At 44.5% G+C, this 21,525-nt stretch overlaps 2 protein-coding genes across 4 annotated transcripts in view; one reads left to right on the forward strand and one right to left on the reverse strand.

The window, feature by feature from the left end:
- COL9A3 (collagen type IX alpha 3 chain) overlaps positions 1-14,913 on the forward strand; it is a 27,454-nt gene extending 12,541 nt beyond the window's left edge. Inside the window, exons 11-32 of the mRNA XM_015881597.3 lie at positions 1,336-1,392; positions 1,699-1,752; positions 2,113-2,166; positions 2,723-2,776; positions 3,325-3,378; positions 3,981-4,034; positions 4,578-4,631; positions 4,925-4,978; positions 5,620-5,673; positions 6,232-6,276; positions 6,795-6,848; positions 7,072-7,125; positions 8,068-8,121; positions 8,734-8,805; positions 10,479-10,514; positions 11,095-11,139; positions 11,475-11,507; positions 11,628-11,774; positions 12,140-12,194; positions 12,712-12,894; positions 13,132-13,209; positions 13,907-14,913. Coding sequence (XP_015737083.2) covers positions 1,336-1,392; positions 1,699-1,752; positions 2,113-2,166; positions 2,723-2,776; positions 3,325-3,378; positions 3,981-4,034; positions 4,578-4,631; positions 4,925-4,978; positions 5,620-5,673; positions 6,232-6,276; positions 6,795-6,848; positions 7,072-7,125; positions 8,068-8,121; positions 8,734-8,805; positions 10,479-10,514; positions 11,095-11,139; positions 11,475-11,507; positions 11,628-11,774; positions 12,140-12,194; positions 12,712-12,894; positions 13,132-13,209; positions 13,907-14,082 — 1,521 coding nt within the window. The 3' untranslated portion in view covers positions 14,083-14,913. The remainder of the gene's footprint in view (positions 1-1,335; positions 1,393-1,698; positions 1,753-2,112; positions 2,167-2,722; positions 2,777-3,324; positions 3,379-3,980; positions 4,035-4,577; positions 4,632-4,924; positions 4,979-5,619; positions 5,674-6,231; positions 6,277-6,794; positions 6,849-7,071; positions 7,126-8,067; positions 8,122-8,733; positions 8,806-10,478; positions 10,515-11,094; positions 11,140-11,474; positions 11,508-11,627; positions 11,775-12,139; positions 12,195-12,711; positions 12,895-13,131; positions 13,210-13,906) is intronic.
- TCFL5 (transcription factor like 5) lies at positions 13,702-21,060 on the reverse strand. Of its 3 annotated transcripts, none has more exons than XM_015881599.3 (6): positions 20,091-21,060; positions 19,325-19,511; positions 18,157-18,319; positions 17,291-17,531; positions 16,743-16,884; positions 13,702-16,040 (listed from the first exon to the last, which is right to left on the reverse strand). In XM_015881599.3, the coding sequence occupies exons 1-6, from the start codon at positions 20,669-20,671 to the stop codon at positions 15,894-15,896; spliced, it is 1,461 nt and encodes a 486-aa protein (XP_015737085.2). In that variant the 5' UTR covers positions 20,672-21,060; the 3' UTR covers positions 13,702-15,893. The 3 variants fall into 3 exon arrangements, 2 of the variants coding, with proteins under 2 accessions (XP_015737085.2, XP_015737084.2); XM_015881598.3 differs by having other exon boundaries at positions 17,291-17,534; XR_014935983.1 differs by lacking the exon at positions 17,291-17,531.
- Between the last annotated feature and the right edge of the window lie 465 nt (positions 21,061-21,525).

Here is a 21,525-nt window from a genome sequence, read left to right on the forward strand (position 1 = left end):
GTGAGATACTTGGAGGAAGGTCAACGTGTGCCATTCAGACCTGCAGACATAGGTCTAGCATGCTGCCATATTACAGGAAGCATAAGTGTTGAATGAGTAGGTGTTTGGAAGACTGAAATGTTCTTGCAAGGAGGTGGATATATTAATGCTGATTTTTTTTACGCATGATCTTTGCTTTCCAGTTTGCTTCCCGAATGCAGGTTTTGCACACACTCTTCCTCTACAAAACTACTTTAGCATTTGGCAAGTGGCAACAGATTTTGATGCATCTGTTTCCAATCCTGCTTTGCAAGAGAAAAGGTTGTGCGTGTTGCACTGTTTATTTCTATGGACGATGGCATGGAGCTCCTGTGGGCATATGCTTTGTTTAGACTTTCTTCTTTATGAGAACGCCTTGATTCCTTTCTTTCAAGGGAATGAAGGGACTGTGAAGCCCATGAGCGATGGAAGAAGTGACATTTCCAGATTTCACAGCTGTTGTTGTGACAGCATCTCTGGTTTTCTAATTGGAGTGCCCCAAAAAACTCAGAGTCAGTTTAGACTACCTTATGGCAAGTCACGTGGAAGTTAATAGGAAAGGATACTATTTCTGCAGTTTTAATTTAAGTTACACTGTGGAATGTACCAGAAAACTAAATTCTTGTCACATAGATGTAGCCTGAAGTTTTATTAAAAGAAAAAATAATTAAGTGTAAGCTGCAGAAGAAAATACTCTTCTTATCTACACAGCTCTTAGAGAAAGGCTTTTGGAACCCCCATTAAACTTATATCCATGCTCTGATTCATTCCCACTCCAGCTAGAGTCCCCCCACCATGGGCTCAGCCAGCCCTGTACACCTGCAGGCACCAGCTTGTTGGTATTGGGATTAATTTTCTATACATCCCCTTCTGATAAGCTTTAATGTTTGCCCTTGTTTCAGTTAGGTGAGGTGCCCCATGGAAATCAATAGGGGTCAATGCATGTGTAGAAATGTTCCTAATGAAGGTATCTGAGCTGCTTTGCTGACGATCTGTGCTTCTCCATTATTTCTGGGCTGTGAACAGCTGTCAGCCTTCAGAATTCCTCACAGTCCATGCAATCATGCTCTAAGTGAAGCTGACCAAGCAGAAATCATTATTTTGTGGGTTGCTGTGGGCCTGTGAACCTATTTTAGGACCTCTTTCCCATAGGGAAGTGTCACTGAACGTGTTACGGTATGAGTGAATTAGTGGGTTTAGAGCCACAACCCACACGTGCTTCCAGACGTGGCCTTTTCCCTTCCTTTAGTAATGAAACCCACTTCCACGGATGCACTGTGTGTATTCACTAACTCAGAGTGCTCCTGTTTCTTGCAGTGCCCAGCTCTGTGCCCACCAGGTCCTCCTGGTCCTCCAGGAATGCCAGGTTTCAAGGTAAGAAAAATGCTATCTGCAGGGACAGAGGTGTCTCCCGAAACTGATGTCACTGTGAACCCTGGGCAGCTTTCTGTTTACTTGGTTGTGGTACCTACATTCTAAGTTGCAGCCCACAGGAAACCTCTCTTTCTGTGCTGTACATGTATAGATTATTGATCTGTTTTCTATCTGTGTATTACATGTATAGATTATTTCTCACATTATTTCCATCATGTGGATTTGGGTCTTGCAGTTATCTGATAAAATGTAAGTTCTGTAATAAGACTGTGCTGGAAATGGGGTAACTCGAGCTCTTATTTCTAGGGACACACTGGTCACAAAGGAGAGCCTGGGGAAATAGGCAAAGAAGGAGAGAAGGTAAACTTTAATCTAAGGGGTGGGGAGGGACTTTGATATTTAAAAGCACCACAGCAAGTAGTTTTAATGAGAAGGCAAGGGGAGTAAAGCAGTGAGCTGAACAGCAAAGGGAAGTCATGTCTGAAGTCTGATTGCTTCTGTTACTCTGCATGTATGTCTGTGTGCTGCTACTTCAAGGAAATTCATCTTCCCAACAATCATCATGTTAAGATCAGAGAAATCAAAGATGATGTAGAAGCAAAAACTGCAGCAGAAATGCGGATGGGAGGGAGCTCAGGAAGGAATAAGATGGGAAGGTATTGGCTTTGGGGGGCAGGTTCCTGCTACCTCTGCTCTTCCTAATTCATTTCTTTCTTCCAGGGCAGCCCTGGCCCTCCAGGTCCTCCAGGCATCCCTGGCAGCGTTGGCCTGCAGGTAACACCTGCTCTTCAGACTGATTCCCATTACCTTTTTGCTCTGAAACTGAATGCTGCCAATGACCACTTCATACTATAGGGGCAACTCTTGCCTCTCTGTAAAAACACGTGAGAAAATTGATGCTGATAGGAGGTGAAAGGGGTGGGAAAAAAGAAGTAAAATCATATTAGATGGACAAAGCTTTTGTTCAGGTCTTGGTGTTGGCGCCTCGTCTTGGATGAAACATTCAAACAATAGACTCTATCCTGGGACTCTGATGGAGCCCTGGATGTTTTGCCCCTTTCTGATGCTGAGTGCTGAGATGGCTTGACAGCCTGGCAGTCGGGCTGCAGAAAGTCTGAAAGCTTGACTACATGGAGTATCTTCACAAGTGTCAATTTGAAGTCATCACCAAAGGGGGAAGGGTCATTTCTGTGCAACAGGAGACTGAGCTTTCTGCCATTCCCTGTTTTTTCTGAAGGTTTTGTGTGTTGGTGAATGGCCGTGATATTCTGTTTTATCATTTTGTGTTTTAACAGCGATAGGGTTTTAACTGATTTGTTTTCTTAATTAGGGCCCAAGAGGACTGAGAGGACTCCCTGGTCCAATGGGTCCAGCTGGTGACAGAGTAAGAAAAACCTTCTGATTTCTCTCCCTCCACCATTGATTTTTGCTATGTGAAGTCCATATGGCAGGTGTTCATTATCATGAATGACAACAACTGGGGAACAGGGTACAGCCACTGAACAAAACAACCTTCCAAGGGCAGAATGAGTTTGCATACCTGAGGGACTGGTAGGATCAGGCCTGGTGTCTCTTCAATGAGAATGGGGTCAATGTCTCATCATGGCTTTGGAAGTTTGCCGGAGTCCCTTGACCTTAGAGACTGAATGGTTTTGAGTCTGATAAAATCATGCATTGATTTAGGAACGAGAGCAAGATATCGAGGCTGTGAATGATATCAGTGTGTTGCAAACATAATGGTGGGGAGATCTGGAGTGAAAACTTGCTTGTTCAGAGGGGGATCTTTTTGCAAGTCTGTTTTACAAACTAATAAGAGATATGAAGTAGCTTTCCGGGGTTTTGTGTGTTTTCTGAGGCTGTGGGATGAGGTAGGTATGTTGTTACTTACCCTCTGCCAACAGCAGCATTAGAACGATGTGTTTTTCTTTGCAGGGTGACATTGGTTTCAGAGGGCCACCTGGAATCCCAGGACCTCCGGGGAAAGCTGTATGTGCTGCTTTGTGGCCTGCCTTCCTTAGCCAAAGCCTAATGTTTATCCTTTCTGAGCACTGCCGCTCCACTGCCAATGAGCAGGAAGGAGATATACCAGCTCCAGCAAATTATTCCCATCACCTTTTTCCCTCCAGTTAAAGCAATGCCATCTCACCTGACCCACATCTCACAGTGTCTTTCCTTCCGTTGTGCTCCATGCCTGTAGACTTGCCTGTGGAAGGACCCCTGTACCCTCCTTTGCATGCCCAAATGAAAGGCTACATCTGCATCTGCAGATTTATGGTCTCTCTGAGAGCATTTTCCATTAGTTTTTCTTCCTCCGCTGTTTCTGGTGAAAGAAAATGTTTCAGTAGATGAAGGGAAAGACTGTCTCTGCCCTGAGGGATTGCTTGCAAAGTCCTTGCTGCAATTCATCTGTGTCTCAGGAATTACAGAGTGTAACAGAAAGTACAGCCCAGCTCCTAAGGGAGTGTGTACACTCACGCCTCTGCTAATGCTGGCAAACAGCACAAAAAACCCTTCATCATTTACACTCTGGAAGCATTAGTCTTTGAGAGCGATGAAAATACTTAATGGCTTTTCCCCTTTTGTCTTAGGGAGACCAAGGAAACAAAGGACCTCAAGGATTCAGAGGGCCCAAAGGCGATACTGTAAGTGCAGTAAGACCTCCATCTGCTCCAGCATTGGATGTGACATTCAGAGCAGTCTGTCTGACAGCTTTATTATGGCTTGTCCCCCTTGGTTTGTGTTTTTTTTAGCACTTTGCACTGTCCGTTTCTAAAGCACAGCAGAATTTGAGGACCTGTTTATTACTGGCTGAGCTCTGTTGCAGGGAGGTGGCAGTGTCGGGGGCTAACTGGCCGTCCTGCCTTGGAGAAGGTTTTGCTCTCAGTGCTGTGTGTTTTCTGATGATTAATTATTCCTTTAAAAAGGGGATAATAGTTGTTCTTATGCACTCTTCTAAAGTACTGCAGGCACTGTGAATTAATGGGAGGGATCTGATCTTGCACTGCAGCCAGCACTGGCTCGTGTTTCTGGTGCTTGCTAAAGGAAACACCGTGACTGTATGAACAGGACAAGAGTTGGTGCAAACTGAATGAAATGTCCTCACAGAGTCTGAATATCGCTGTGGTTTATTGATTGTACGTAAGGGTTGTGTCCTGGATAACACAGGATTTATTGTTGATTTCTAGGGTAGACCTGGACCAAAAGGAAACCCAGGAGCTCGTGGGCTCATAGGAGAACCTGTAAGTCAATTAAATAGGATGTAAGTCTCTTTGTCTTGCAGATGACAAGATAAAACATGATAGCAGAGATCTTGCATCTTAAATTCTTTGTTTTCAAGCCCCTCTGCTCTGTGAATCTGCATAACCTTCAGTGTCATCCTGGTTGGACCAGGCTCTAGTAGCACTGCTCTTCACTTTTTTCCCCCTGGTTTCCTAAATATGACTGGAAATCTCATTGCCCAAAGGTTCTTTGTTGCAAATGTGTTTTGCGACCCCAATGTCTGCCTTGTAACCAGCTCTGTATGTGATTGCAGGGCATACCTGGCAAGGATGGACGGGATGGAGCTCCTGGACTCGATGGTGAGAAGGTTTGTAAAGCCCTACTTACACACTGTGCAGGAAAGACTTTGTTACTGTCCTATGGGTGTTGCAAAGCTTCTGATTCTTGTCAAGGAAAAAGCACTGCTGGAAAGCTTTTGCCTTTAGAGTTATCCAACAGTGTGACTAGTGAAGAGGAGTGAAGTTACTTATATTAATTAATCCCAAGGAAATTCCCTAAAGAAGGAAGATGCACAGTAAGGGCCATGCACGTATGATCTAAACTGTGTCCCTGTGCTCTGTGGTTCCTACTGGCTGACTCTAGGCCTTCAGAGATGCCTCTTCAGAGCTGCTGACAGAGATATCTGTTTGTTTTAATTGCCTGTAGACAAAGTGCTGTCAGGTACTCGCTGCCTGGTTTTTGAATAGTGATCCCACAGCAGCAGTGTGCACCATGTGCTGCCAATGGATGTAAATTATTGGACTGTGAAGGTTGGGAGCTGCAAGGGATCTTTGGAAGCACCCAACAGCCCTTGTGTCCAGTGGGCCTCCTGTAGATAAAACAGGCTCTTGGTCCTGCACATGTGGGGAGGGAGAAGACTGCATATGCCTATTAGGGAATGTGTCATCTCCTTGTGTCAGACCATTTTCCAGTAGCAGAAGGTCTCTCGTAACCTCTTGGTATCCACAGGGTGACGCAGCTCGTATGGGTGTTCCTGGAGAGAAGGGGCCAAATGGACTTCCTGTGAGTATGGCAGCATTGACTGCTCACCTCCAAGGCATCAAAGCAGCGTGGCTGGGAGAGGGGAGCTTCATTCTGTGCACACAAAGGGACCCATTTGATGCTAGGGGAAGTGTGTTCTCCCCACTATACAGACAGGGAGTGATGTACAAGACAGGATGGGAAACATCTGGATTAGCACCGAATAATTGCATAGTAAAGCCCTGGCTTCTGGCCCTTTGGCCTTACTTAAAATCTAGATCAGAGTGGGTTTTTCTCTTCTCTATCCTATTGATGAGCATCCCTTATGACTGTGATTCAGAAGCGTGTTGATCCTTGCCCTACCGGGTATTCATTGTCAAACTGTTTTATGTCTCCAGTCTTATAACTGTTTACATAGAGATAAAGCATTTCTTTCTTCCTGTCTTACAAAATATTTTTGACACCCCAGGAGGGAGGTTTCCACCGCACGAAACGTTGCTGTTGCATTATTGCACGTGTGACAAATCAGACTAGAATAATACATTTAGTTGCTTGATTTCTTCTTACACTGCTTTTTTTCTTTCTTTCTTTCTTTTCCAGGGACTGCCTGGAAGAGCAGGGATTAAAGGCTCTAAAGGTGAACCAGTAAGTGAGTCAGTCTGTCTAATGGTGGGCTCTGGTGGGGAAGCCATTAACCTGCACAGCAAAGAGGTTCGGTGCCTTCAGGTGCACCCAGGGGGAGGGCTGACCCTCAGTGAGGGTGTCAGTGTTCCTGCCCAGGCTGTGTCCTGCCACTGAGGAGGTAAAACAACAGAGGTTGCTCTTGCTGAGACAGCTGTTGTATCTGGCTCACTGAACATGTACCAGATACACAGGAGTCTCACCAGTCATTTACAGAAGCTCGGAAGAGAAGCTTGCCCCTTTGTGTCAAGGTCCTGAGAGTGAGGTTCATCTTTGAGAACAGAAGGACTGAGTGTTTCCTAGCAGTATTATCTCATCTTTCCTTCCCCCATTCTTTAAGTGTCCTTCTCTTCTTTGTCCTGAAACTGTAAAAGCTTAAAGCTGTTCTTATTTTCTCTGTTTTCCAGCTTGTTTCTCTAGTTAGGACAGAGATGGCTCTCTGAAACTGTTCCTTAATGGAGTGTTTGCTTTTTCCTCTGCAGGGCAGTCCTGGAGAGATGGGAGAGGCAGGTCCCTCTGGAGAGCCAGGTATCCCCGTACGTATCCCTATCATTTACCTTTATTGTGAGCTCTGCTGAGGGTGCTTTAAACCAAACTGTGAAGCTGGAGCTGATGTGCTGCTTCCCTGCACAAGGAAAGATTTCAGAAATAAGACAGATGGGCGGAGTGGCTCAGCAGGGCTGGGGAAGGAGGATTTGATGCTGGGGAGGGAGGATTTGATGCTCTTGAGTGCCAGGGATGACTTTGGTGTTGTTTCAGGGCGATGTTGGTATTCCTGGTGATAGAGGTCTGCCGGGACCCAGAGGAGCAACTGTAAGTACTGTGCTGCTGATGAACCAGATACCAAGGGAGAGCTCAGGACATGTTTGAGGCAGAGACTAATCACAAATGGCCACATTCTGCTTTCTGCACTGACAGCTCTGTGAAACTTTGGGCTGAAGAGAACTGAGGTCCTGCTGCATAGGACACCATTTATTCTCTTATTCCCTACCTAGTGCTACCACTGTAGTTGAACCTGACCTTCTAGTGGTTCTTATGGGCTTTTTAGTTTTCTTTTTATCCATTAATCTCATTTTGAAATCCAGAAGCCTGCAGCAAGTCTGACATGGTTTCTGGTATGTGCCACTTGGAAGAAGTTGAGCAGGATAATGATTTATTGTTTGTATGCAGTTGCTCTTTAGATGCCCAAAGAGAGGGAAATCTGCCTTAGAAATGAACTCTATTCATAATATTTGCTTTTATGTCTGCAATTCTTCATCAGAATTGCCAGTACCACAAAAGGTATCGTGTTGTTGTAGCTGAAGAGAAAGTGCATTTCAGGTAATTACATCGCTGCAGACTTATGGCGTGGATGCAATAGAAGTTGAACCCGTGCTTATTTTTAATAGTGGTTTCTAATTCTGACTTGTGTTCTTAGAGTTCTAACTTACACAGTGTCCTCAAGCCTGGGCTATTCTGGGTGAGAGGACAGGCTGTGTACTTTCATCTTTTGCTGTCACCAATCTGTACCATTCATGAGTGTGATGCGTTCTTAACCACAAATGTATAGAAATAAGCATTTTTATTGATAGTAACAGTATCAACAAGTGTCAGTACAAACACAAACAGGCAGCACTGTGATGGCTGTTAGGCAGCATTGCCACTGGGATGAGTGAGTGCTCTGCAGCATGAAACTGCGTGTTTTCTCTGTTAGATGGAGCCATTTAATGATACAGGTGAGCTACCTGAGCCTGAATCATCTCCTTATGTTTTCAGGGTCCTGTTGGTCTCCCAGGCCCCATTGGAGCCCCTGGTGTCCGAGGCTTCCAGGTCAGTGTACAGACAAGGGTCACTTCACACACATCATGTTCTGGTCGGCTGCTGTGTTCTGCATTGTGTGATGGCAGCAAATGAGGGGAAACAATGTCCTTCCACTTGCCAGGACTGGGTTAACACCGTCATGAACACAGTGCAATAGAAAGAACATCAGGGTGGACAAGCTGCCTGCTAGAACTGATGCTCAGTGTTTGTATCAGGAGGGTTTGAGTATGGACCCCATTGCTTCCTCCTTTGCCTGGACACCTGGTGTCATCAGCGAGCTCATTTTCCCTTCTGCAGTACAGAGGACGCATCTTCTTTCTACCTCTCCCTCCTTGGTTTACAACCATTCTCTGTCCCCAGGTGTGTGCTGCCAGCTCCTGGGATGGGGTTTTAGTAGCAATGAAGCACCTGGTCAATGTGCTTGACCAGAAATGAGAGCAGGCTGTACTGACTGAGCAGTCAGAAAAAGCCATGCCAACAGCAAGCAAATGGTCCCTGGGGAACAAACGAGAGAGGAAATCCAAGGCAGTGCTTTCAAACGTGATGAGCTCTGGGGATGTTATGCAGGGTTCCCTTTTCCTCTAATCTGTAGCTCTCTTTTCTTTGCTGTTTTCCTAACAGGGTCCCAAAGGTGCCAGTGGGGAACCTGGCCTTCCTGGTCCAACTGGAATTCGTGGAGAGTCTGGTGACAGGGTAAGGAAAAGACAATGTTTGTAACTCCTTCCTGTTTGGGAGATGTGAAATTAGAGCTTAGCTGGTCCCCCCAGCACAGCACAGCTGATGTCGTCACAGCAAGTGGATGCAGACTCAGTAGCAGGTTGGCACATGAGATGCCCCCCCTGTCCTGCATGCCCCAAGCGGGCAGCAGGATTCATACATCTGCCTCTTTTCTTCCTCAGCTCCTATTCCTGCCCATTTCCCTTCCAGTGCAGGAGCTCCTGGTAGTTCCAGGCAGGATGGGATCCTATCTAAGCCAGAATAGACAACTGTTTTTTATGTCACTCCAACCTTCCCACCCACCCTCCCCCAGCACAGGAGAGCTGATTCACCCTGTCACTCACATGCCTTGATTAGGGTTTCAGGATTTTATTTCTAATTATAGTTTGCTCTGTGATTCCTTTCTGAAAGCACCGCAGGGCCCCACGCCTCAGAGCAAATCCAACTTTTTAATGTAAATGAATTCCTTCTCGTTTAAAAGAAGGCAGCAGGGCAGAGCAGACAACATTTGCTCAGGGCCTGTAGGAAAGCAGCAGCCGTGAGTTGGGCAGCTGCCCTGACTCCAGCATTAAGGTGAACTTTCTGTGTCAACGGTGCATTTCACAAAGGCTCCTCTGTGTGTGTTTAAAGAAGGCCCTCAGTGCAGCCTGAGGTGTGAGACAGGAGCAGCATTGTGGCTCTGCCCGTATTCAGGGCTTTGCTGCCATGAGAAACGTGTGTTCCAGAGGGGAAAGAGGCCCTGCACAGAGCAGTGTTATCTGCAGAGCCGCTCAGGGGGACAAGTTATGTTTAAAGCAAAAAGGAGGAGAAAAAAAAACAACCCCAAGGTTTTAATTCTGGCTCTGAAGTTAAACGTGGTCGCTCTGAGATGTAATTGTTGATTATTTCTTAACCCCTGCAGCTCATTAACAGTTTTCCCCAGGAGAATCTGCCATGTCAGGGCTGGGTAACCCCACCACCTCTGTGTGCACAGCTGCCACTTGCCTCAGGGGTCCAAAAAGTTGGAGGTATAGGTCAAGGTGGTGATGTTCAAGAAGGAATATATTGCCTTTGGCATGGGCAGGCATAAGACAGGAGTTACAGCTATAGCAGCTCCTGCATTTCCACGTGCTATTGTCTGTTGTGCCAAGAATTATTTCTTCCTTAGCAGAAATCCTCCCCCTTCTTTTAGGAGTGTGTTCAGTGCTTGACTTGAGCAAAATGACAGGTCCTTATTCTGCTCCTGTCTGCATCTCGGGTTCCTCCTGCCGAGCCGTCTGCAGGTCTGGTTACTATAGGGTTATTAAAGAACAATCAGCTTCCAGGTGCCAAATGTGCTGTAGAAACCTGATCTGAAGGGCAAAATGGTGCATCATTGGGATGTATTTTATTCCTGTGTCCTTCCCTGAAGCTCCACGTGAGGAGCATGTAACTCTAAATCTCTGAGAGCTGTTGATGCTCTGAAGACTTGAAATGCATCCTGTTGCTCTTAGGGTATAAAATGCCTGGGCTGCAGGCTGCAGTGTGCTGTAAGAGCAGCAGAGAGGCTTTAATTCTCTTCCTATGTCTGAGAAATGTGAATGAGCATTGATCCCTCCTGCCTGGCAGTTAGGCTGACTCACTGCTGTGTGTGTGTGTGAGCTCATGGCCTTTCTTTTACTTATTCTCAGGGTCCTACTGGTGTTATTGGTGCCAAAGGTAACCAGGTAAGTGAGGGCTGTTCTTTCTGTGATGAGCTTCATGTAATTTACATTGAATATGTAGATCAGGTCGGTGTTTGACTCTGTTCCTGCAGAAGTGATTTTCCAGCAATCGTTGCTTGTTCTGTTTCCCAGTTTCAGTGTCTGTGTGGTCTCTGTTTTGTTGCTAAGGGAAAAGCCAACTTGTCCTCTGTTTGTCTTGAATTGAGTTTCTCTCTCCAGCCATACAGTCACCAGAACAGTGTTATTATCTGCTCTAATTGCCGTGCAATAAGCAAGCTTTGCTGCACAGCACGTGGAGTGGTGCCAGAGCAGCCGTGTGCAATGATTTGTGTTGCCTCCAGCTCTTTCCATCAGGCATCCAAGTGCCAAGACGTGGCAAGGGGCATCTCTTTGTCCTTGTGCAAGCTGCCTGCACCACACACTGCACTAAGCAGGGCAGCTCCTGGGTAGAGCTTCCTCCTGGGGGTGATGGATAATAAGCTGTTAAGTGCCCCCATCTCCATTAGGAGCTGAGGTTGTTAGGGTCTCAGAGTAACCTGTGTGCGTTGTTAGGTGCTGTGTTAATTCTACCATCTGCTTTCAGGGCATTGCTGGAGCAGACGGTCTCCCAGGTGACAAAGGAGAACTGGTAGGTGTCCTTAAGTTCAGTAGAATTGAATTGTGAACAGTAGAGCAATGTACAGAACTACAAATACAAGAAGTACAAATGCAAGTGCTCCAAATGCCGTCAGTGCACCACTGGCTGCAGTAAGAGTGCTGGGGGGGGGGCAAGGCAAGTTCATTGGTGCCAGGCCTGGATCTGGTCTGCAATATCCCATTATTTTTCCTGGCCCCTTTACTAGAGTGGCCACTGCCTGCCATGTGCACATCAACGCTGCTTCCCAGACCTTGCAGAGTGGGAGAAAGGACTTTAAATGGACATTTTCCATAGGATCTTTCATGTTTTTGTTATCTTTCTAACAGGGTCCCTTTGGTCCTCCTGGCCAAAAAGGAGAGGTATGTGTCAGGCACTGCGGACTCGTGCCTCATAACATTTAGTTATAAACATGCTTACTCTATTTTTCAGTGATGTATTTCCTTGACCTTTAAGTGCTGCATTATTTGTCTTTATTATAGCCAGGAAAAAGAGGAGAACTGGGTCCAAAGGGTGCTCAAGGACCCAATGGGACAGCTGGAGCTCCAGGGATCCCAGGACACCCAGGGCCTATGGGCCATCAGGGGGAGCAGGGCGTACCTGGCATCACAGGCAAACCGGGGCCTCCTGTAAGTATTGTCTGTTTCTGTGGTACATTTGTTCACTGCACTGAATAATGGAAGGGTTGCAGACAGCTCCTACTCCAGATGTCAGGGCTCTCTCTTGGTCCAGGCTCATGTTTTGGCACTTAAGTGAGGCCCAGACTCTAAACCTGCCCTGAAATGCTGGTGTTAATCTCTGCCATTTATATTGTGGCACAGCTTCTAACTTGAAGCCCTTCTGAAGAGGGGGAAAAAGATCTATCTCATTTTCAGGCAGGATCCTGTGCTGCTTATTGAGCTGCTGGAAGTGAATTTCAAGTCAAGATGCATCTGTCAGTGATTGTTATCAATAACGTGGTTTGCATAAAGCACGACTTCTCTGTTCATTGCAGGGCAAAGAGGCCAGCGAACAACATATAAGAGAACTCTGTGGGGAAATGATCAGTGGTGAGTTTTGCTGGGAGAAAACAAACTTCACTTACTGTTATTTGGCTGATCTTGAACACGAGATGTCTGCTGAGATTTGTTCCTTTTTATCTTTAGTAAGAAAAACACATTGGCTGTTAACGGAAGGAAATTCTGCAGGAAATGGTTGTTTGGGATGTCCTTCATGTTACTGAATTGAGTATTTCTTTAATGATTCCTTGGGGCAATACAGTGTGCTGCCAGCAGTGCTGATACCTCCTCACCTGTGTCACTGAGAACCTGTGTCAGCTCCTACCTTTCCCATCATGGCACATCCCAGTCCTCATGCCAGCTCCAAGCGAGTGTCTTTCTTTCCTTGACGTCACTGCTTTACCTTTAGAGCTTATTTTCCAGAGTACTTGCCCCTGTTTCAAGGTGGTTTAGGAAATAGAAAATAGCATAAAGCACCAGGCAGGTTTCTGACCAAATAGCCAAGAGTGCAAATGTTGGACGTGCAGTTTTTGATGTAGGGTGCTGTTGTTGTGGTTTTGTTTTTCAGATCAAATTGCACAGTTAGCTGCTAACCTGAGGAAGCCCTTATCTCCTGGGATGACGGGGCGCCCTGGTCCTGCTGGTCCACCGGGTCCTCCAGGAGCAACAGGCAGCATTGGCCATCCTGGTGCTCGTGGTCCCCCTGGATACAGAGGGCCAACAGGAGAGCTGGGTGATCCTGGCCCCAGAGGTGAGACTGAGCCGAGCAGTTTCTGTCTTACACCCACTGAAATAAATGACCAACTTGGTACTGACTTCAGCAGTAAAGGGGAATAGATCAGTCTTTGTACAGACAGTTCTAGAGGATGGTTTTGCTTGCACAGCATCCTAAAAGATAGAAGCAAAGAACTTAGCACTGAGCTGAGGCTTTTTGGTTTTACACCTCGTTGCTTTTAGAAACACTGACATTGTTTGTTTATGATTCAAGGTGACACTGGTGAAAAGGGAGATAAAGGACCAGCCGGGCAGGGAATTGATGGGCCTGATGGTGATCAAGGGCCGCAAGGTAAGAATGTGCAAACAATGTAATGAGTCATAACTAAAGCAAAAGCTAAGAAGGACAGCTGTGCATCCACATACTTTCATTAATAAGAATATTTATATGCCATTGTCTCTCACATACTTACGTAAAATAGTTTCCATTGATACATGAATGTTTTCTAAAGCATGTAGGATGCTTAATCACGATCAGACTTTGGGACGTGCAGTGAGTTGAAGCAGCTGAATGCCACTGCCTCCCACTAAGGAGGGATGTGGGGAGCAGGAGGGTAGGGGTGGAGCTTGGTTAGCAAGCAAAACTATTCAGGGACCCTGCAGAATAAACGTGGGTACAAATTTACCCTTGTCCTTCATGGACTAAGGGAAGTAGCAGTGAGGAATCCAGGTCAGCAAAAAGTCCAAACTGACCCATACAATAAACAATATTAAATGTGCAGCGTAATATTAAACACCCACCTTTAACTACACTCGGGTAATTCCAACAAACCAACACAGGTACTGCAAACTTAGGGTAAAATTTATTCAACATCTCGTATCCAACAAGTTGTAACAAGTCTGATATACAGATAAAGTATTATAAGAACTTGCAAAGTTATATATATATATTTATAAAATGAAATTATATATATATTAAATGAAATTATATATATATTAAATGAAAGTCAGAAAATATTTCATGTAATGTTTTCCCCCTTCTTGTTTAGGACTTCCTGGTGTACCTGGAATTACTAAGAACGGTCGGGATGGTGCTCAGGGTGAACCTGGTCTTCCAGGGGATCCTGGGACTCCTGGTGCTGTTGGGGCTCAGGGAACTCCAGGCATTTGTGACACATCAGCTTGTATGGGAGCTGTAGGAGCATCGACTTCCAAAAAGTCATAAAACAGTACAAGAAGTGGAGAAGTGACTGAATATTTAAATAAACAGTGCATTGTAAGAAAACAGACCATCTTCCTAGTGATAAATGGACAGATGTTCCTTCTATTATAAGCGGAGACATTGACACAATCATTCAGTTCAATGAAAAAGAAAGCATCAGATGAAACCCGTAACCAAAGATGCTTTACGAGCATTTTTCCTCCTCCCCCAATTCTTATCCAGAATTTTTACTGCTAAATCACCTCACCTTCCCTGCCTCCTTATGTTGAAGAGATCTGCAAGAGGAAGTGTTCCTTTCTACCATCATCTCCCAAGCTGTACTAGCGCAGCTTTTCTGTATCAATGTTTGATCCTTTGGCAATTGAATTCCTCCGTGCTGCTCCCACTGACTTCAGTCATGCAGGTTTGTGCACCAACAGCATTCAGGTTTCAGGCTCCAAGCTGCTGCTTACAGCAGTGGAAATAAGGCATTTAAGCATCCGGTACTTTAACACCTTCAGGCTCTGGGTTAAGACCATAGCTTAGGTAATATATGCTGCCTATTATCAATATTCAGACTGCACATCAAACGTTTGCCCAGCCTAGTCGTTACTGAGCCTCTTGCAATCAAATTGTGCAAAAGGTGTAATGTATATATTTTAATTCACAGGGGAGAGTTTTTGTATTTCCATATGATATCAAAGGAAACAACAGCATTTTCATGACCTCAACTTAAGCTATTTGCACAGTCAGCATGAAAGAAGCCCCAAGGATGCTCTTCTAAAGTTCAGCCAAAAAAAAACCCAAAAGACTTGTATGAACTGTTGTAAAAATAAAAGGAGTTTTGTTTTCTAACCCTTTCTTTGTGATGTTCTAAATGTTACGATCCACGTGAAATTAACTCTTATCTTCCAAAACTGTTTTCTTTTTCCTAGGATTCTTTGGAAATAAATTGCTGCAAAATTGTCAGTATCCGTGATTTCAAACAGTATTGACTTTGGGAGACCTTTTTTGTACTTCAAAACCTGCTGGCATCATCTATTATGACTGAAATTAATAAAGCTCAGACACTATTCTACTCCTAGCCCTAAATGCTGAAGCCTATCAACACTAGAGCCATATTAGCCTTTAAATATTAAAATAGTCTGTACATTTAAATAATTTGCTGTTTACAATATGCCATTCTTGGACTAAACAATACAAGAAACTGTTGGACAGTCGTGTGAAATACATTAAAATAACGCACCACTCTAAAACCAATGCTAATAGCTTTGTATTAATCTTTGGGGCCAAATATGTTAAAGTGCAGCAAACAAACTCCATAAGAGTACAATTTAGAAACTATGCACTTATTCAATTAACCCACGTAACTTTTTAACTATTAATGAGGAAAAATGGGCATTTTAATATAGTACCTTGCAGTTCTTTTTACACTTAAAGGATATAGTTGCATGTAGTTATTAAAACAACAGAATAGGGTGATGTTTTACAACAATTCTTAACTGTACTGTATCACCTTAAAGGAAAAAGGGGAAAAAAAATCCAATGCAGAACCACAAACAGAAAAAGAGCAAAAGGAGAAGAATAATTAATAGCTGCCAAGGCATTTTCTTGTTTCCTCTAGTCCCAAAGCTCCACTAACAGAACAGTGATTTATACTGCTGGCAGTCAATTTACATTTCCATTTGAACGATGAATGTTTTCTTTAAAGCTCTATTTATGTGTTTTTACAAGCTATAGTTCTGCAAGTCACTCCCAGGGCTTATCAAATAAATTAATCACAATAAGCCAATGCCCTGCATGTAAACAGAGAAAAATACAGTTTGGGTCATTCCTTATTTATCCACACTCAGACAATTCAAGGCTACTTGGTCTCCATAGCCATGCTGCACGTTGTCCTGAACTGGACACGTTACAAACGAATCCGACCTGGGCACTTTCAGTCTCCTGCCTGTTTTGCCACAGAACACAGTCTCGAATTCCTAAAAGTCAAAATAGAAAAAGAAACAACAATAAAGTTTGATGGGAATTTACTTGAGATGTATGTTTTTGTTTCACTGATGTCTTGAAGAAAACTGATGGACTTTTCACAGTAAGCACCAAGGGACTGTGCTGCATCTGTTCTCCTATGAGACCTTTAGCTGAGACAGAATTGCTCTTGGGCTGCAAGTAGGGCTGTGTTAGTGTGGGAGCTTATGGGGCATACAACCCTTTAATACTCTTAATCGCTTCAATATAATGATAGTATGGGCATATATGGAGCCCAGAATTCCATCATGTAACCACTGGCTCATAGCAGCCAGCTAGAGACATCTCTGTGAATAAGTGGGGAATAGTGAAAAGAAGAAGGGAGAGGAATAGGAATGACTAAAGAAGGCCTTAATTCTACAGACAGCCCCATTCCTGAGTATGATGCTAACTTAAAAAAATAATTAGTTAAAATAAAAAATAAACCCAATCTGAAAATTCTACCTGAAGACAAGCTGTGACACCACACTACTGAACTGAAACTGTCACAAGGAGAGCTGGTCAAATAAAACAGCTTTATAAGGACAGCTCAATGACACAGCGGTCCTTCACCAACAGCACCCAGAAGAACCATTCCATACACTTTAGCTACATTATGACAGCTTTAAAACTGTATCAGTATTTGATTGAGAACAAAAATGAAATCAGATGTGAACCTGTTTCAGAGAATCGCCGTGTTTCTCCTGGATGTACTTCAGAAATGCAGTTGTCCACTGTAAGGTTGTGGCTTTATCAGTATCAGCAGTGCAGAACGGAACCAGAAGATTCAGTTCATCGCAACAAATCCGGATCCTGCGCCTACAAACAAATACAAAAGGTTATCAAGATGGAAGAGAGGGGGAAAAAAAGTAATTATAATAATATTTAGGGGACAATTACATCTGATACAAGCCATGACCTTTGGAGACTGCTTTTTGTTTTAAACTATCTATCTGTAGTTTGCTACAATCTATATCTCTGAGTTTGTATATTAGTCGTGTTACAAACAAGTTAGTTACCTCACCTTTCTAGAGCAGCCTGCAGTTAAGCACATGCACTTCCTTCTAATAAACACTGAACCCTCACCACCTGCTCTGCTTTTTCTCGCAACTAAAACATAATACATTCATGTTTACCTTCTACTCTGGAAAACAACGGGACTGTTAGAGTATCAGTATCTTAAGCTTCAAAAACTTTGCATTGCAGCTCCTCATAGAAAAATTACCTTCTGTCTCTCTCCATGCGGTTATGTCTTTCTCTTCGCTGAGTAACTCCTTCCTGCGTACCACTCTGTACCTGCACACTTGAATGTGACTGTGCTGACTGCCAGGGGCCCTGGGCAGATGCAGTACTCTGGCTATCTCGCATATTTTGTATTTCACTAAGAGGTTTGCGATCTATGTTTGCATCCATTGGGCTTATTCGGCTGCAACTTCTTTTGTTTATCGCTTGCTTGCATAGGGTGTCTTCTTTGCAAAACAAAGAGGAAAAGAACCTATTGATAATCCTCCTACTGGTCACGGAAAACACTGAGCAGAGAAAATTTATTTATTGTTGTTTTATGTGGAACAACATAAAACTTTATGTTGAAAGTTTTATGCTTTATGAAGCCTTATGGCCAATCTAGATTGACTCTCACAGCAATACGTGTCCTAAACCCAAAGGCACCGCTTGCTGATTCAAAATCCACCTAGATTCCATTTGCTCAGAGAACTAACAGAAATCGTGCCTACCTTTAATTAGCATTTGAAGAAGTCCTTTAAACGTTCTTCAATTTGATAACTGGATCTGCTCTATTGACTTTTGGGTCAAAAAATGTAGAAAGAAACCAGTTACTTACTCTAGACCCAGAATTTAAAGATACTTTATAGCCTCAGGTTTTCTCACTTTAAGCCTGAAGAGCTAAATGTTTCCATAAATTTAACTAAAATCATAGGGAACTTTTTCCTTTAATCTAGTTCCATATTGCCCACAGTGTATCTCAAAGACCACACCTCATATGATTCACTGCACTAATATTCATTGCAGAACATGTACACACTGAAAAGGATCTGAAGGACAGAGAAAGCTAAATGAAGATAGATGGTTTACCTCCAACTTTAATCCAAACTTCCTCAGGCAAAGCTTTATTCATGGCACCTACTGTCTGTTTTGTGGATTCCATTTCCTGATGGTAACAGAAAGAGAATGTTCTGGGAATCCCAATCTCTTGATGTTTGGCAGATTCCAAAATAGTGCAAGATGTTCCAGAGGCCTGTGAAAATAAAAAATGGAATATTTAGGAAAATTATATACATTAAAAGGAGGCAGTTTTCATTATCTTCATATGAAGACCTTAAATTTCAGCTCCATTAGTCAACATGTTGAATGAAAATAAATCTTAATTACTTCTGCACACCACAACATTGGCATTTTAACAGTCTGCTGTATTTTTAGTTCTACCTCTTTAATACAGTTCTGGCCTTCCCTGAGTGCCACGTTACCTTTCTTACTTCAGAGATTACAAGGAAAAAGAAGTAAAAACAAAACATCACATGCCTCATCAAAATGAATTAGAAAATGAACAAACAAAAGGAAATCTTATTTGTTGAATATCTCCTCCTGCTCTTGTACAGAGTAAGTGATACAACAGAAAAATATAGACACAGATATATTTATCCTAGGACACCTATAAGCTATAATAAGCTATAATAAGCTATACTGCGATGGGAAACACAGCAATGGCAGTGGAGTGGCAGAGCCCCAGGTTGCAGCAAGTGAGATAAGCCCAAGTGCAGCAGCAGATGCAGAAACAAACAAATAAAGCTGTTTACCTTTGGAAGGCCTCAGGTATGTAGGGATCTCCAGTGAGATACACTCACCTCCACTGTCAACCCTTAAATAGGGGCCAGGAGTGGATCCTGGCTCCACCCCTTCCAGTCACTCAGTACACTGCATGCAGCTGAGCTCCCCTGGGTTGGCCCTGCCTTCCCACCAGGTGCTCCATCACTGCTTCAAGCTGTGACTCAGCACTTCTGCCACATCTAACAGTGCACTGATCATCACCTCGTGCACATTATTGCATGACTGAACTGCTACACAACTGGTTGAATAACGTTGATAACCTTAACAGACGAACAAGCTACAGTCGTATACTCATGTCAGTCTAAACCAGGCCACGCTTTAACACAAACCTTCACAACCCTACTACACCCGAGAGATTAACATTACCAGCGTTTGACATTCGCAGAATACAATTAATGGAGGTCGTATGATCTACCTGGGCCTGTGAGGAATTAGCAGTTCCAGCAGCAGAACACGCGCTCATGGTGAACAGTGGATGTGTGAACTGTGGAGATGGTGTGGTGGGGGCGCTCCTGTTTTTCACCACCGCCGCACACTTGTTCTGACTCTGATGAAGGGGGACCCCAACCAGCTCCGACGGCTGCCGAATCAATGTGACTAAGCTACACAACAACACAAAGAAACACACTAAGGTGAGCAGTTGCAGATGAGGAGCACTGAAAAGAATCACAGCTAGACATCCTTTGGTAGTTATCATTAAGAAACCACATTCACTTATTGCAATAAATAAATAATCTATCAGTTTAGAATGTGTTTTATTCAGTGCACTAACAGCCTCAAGGAAATGCTTTAGCAGAATGCTGACTCAGCTGTGGGGTTTACATTGTATCAGCCAACTTCCACTCATAGCCAAGTCTCTAAGTTGTATCATTCATTACAATAATCAACTGCCCCACGTTATTTAGTTAGGATTAAGAAGCTGCCCTGCTTTTTGTAACGTTCTCCTTTCACCTTTACTTAAATTACAGGTTGTTATCAGTAATAAAGTAGTAAGGTAATAAATTCTGTGATGCTATTCTGTGCCGTTGATGTCAGATAAAGGAGGGCAGAGTGCAGCCATGTGAGTGGTACCGCTTAGAAAAGCCCATCTTATGACACATATTAAAGTACTTAGCAAACCAGTTTGAAGTCTATGAAAACACATAGCTTAACGACAGAAACTGAAATGAAGCACAACACACTTGTTCAGGGTCACTCCAGATTCTTGGGGTTCTTGGCATCTGGGGTTTTCAGTCGGGATGCTGTTGAATCTGTCCTCCAATCGAACTCTAACTGCAGATTTCGATCTGGGTTCGGGTGCCATCGCCACATGCTCAACCACTACGCTCCCTTTGTTCGACCCTGCAAAGCTCTCACCGTGTTTCGCCCTCACCAAGCCGTGCCCCGACACATCCGCAGTGCTACCCTTGGGTGTTTTATCTGCTTGGCCGCCAGGGGGAGGGTTCACCTCACTGAGCAACATCATCCTGAGCTCCTGGAAGTCCGCGTGGCCCACGCAGGGGTTGGATACCGGCACCACGCCTCCATCGGCGGTCGCTGCCGCCTGGCATAGGCCGGGAAATGCGGCCGGGCCGGTTGGGCCGCATGAAGAGCAGCCTTCGTCGTGCTGCAGCTGGCTGTACTCTATGTCCGTCATCTCCACCAGGCTCAGATCCGCCGAGCTGAAGCCGAGGCTCTGCTCGCCGAACGACGCGTCCGCACCGGGCGGGACGGCGGCGGCGGCAGCTGGAGAAGGGCCGGACTGAGGGGGGGGCCCAGCCATGGCCTTAATGCGCCTTATGGCACCTTATGGCACCACGCACACGGGTCTCAACCACCAAACCCGACTCGGTCACGGCAATGCCCGGCACATCGCGCGGCCCCGCCGCTCCCTCACCACACGATGCGGCGGAGGCTCGGCCCTCCCCTCCCACACACCGGGAAACGGCCTTCACCTGCTCTGCTCCGCTCGGCTCCCTCAGGGGGAGTGCGGATGTGGGTGTGCGGAGCTGAGCACAGCTGAAGGGGAGCGGCTCCCTCACCCCACAGCGCTCTGTAGGGACGCGGGTCTCCGCTCTCCGCCCCCCCCCCCCGCCCGCCCCTATCGCTCAGCGGACAAACCCGCCCGCCGTGCACGCGCGGCACGCGCCCCCGCCAACCGCCGCGCGCTAACCGCCCGCCTCGCGCATGCGCGCTGCGCCCCGCCAACCGCCTGCTAACTGCGGCGTTCAGTCATTGGGGGGGCGCATAGATCTATCTATATGTATCATATATCATACTATATCTATATATGTCATATACTATATCTATATATATCATGCTATATATATAGATATAGATATAAATATAGATATAGATATATATGATATAGATATAGTATATGATATAGTATATATCATATAGATATATACTATATATATCTATAGATATAGATATCGTATAGATATAGCATATGATATAGATATAGTATATGATATCATACTATATGTATATCATATATCATACTATATCTATATATATCATATATATCATATCACACTATCACACTATATCTATATATATCATATCATATATCATATATCTATATATCATATCATATATCATACTATATATATCATATATAACAAACAGTATCTA

This window comes from Coturnix japonica, chromosome 19 (assembly GCF_054131305.1).
Source record: "Coturnix japonica strain WE chromosome 19, WE-NBRP24, whole genome shotgun sequence".
NCBI classification, from domain to species: domain Eukaryota; kingdom Metazoa; phylum Chordata; class Aves; order Galliformes; family Phasianidae; genus Coturnix; species Coturnix japonica.

Bases quoted from the DNA above. Each gene is read 5' to 3' on its own strand.
- TCFL5 (XM_015881598.3), bottom strand. From the start codon at position 20,671: ATGGCTGGGCCCCCCCCTCAGTCCGGCCCTTCTCCAGCTGCCGCCGCC. The intron at 16,885-17,290 runs GTAATTTTTCTA...ATTTGTTTGTAG, and splicing joins CGCATGGAGAGAGACAGAAG to GCGCAGGATCCGGATTTGTT. The intron at 16,041-16,742 runs GTTCACATCTGA...TTTGACTTTTAG, and splicing joins ACGGCGATTCTCTGAAACAG to GAATTCGAGACTGTGTTCTG.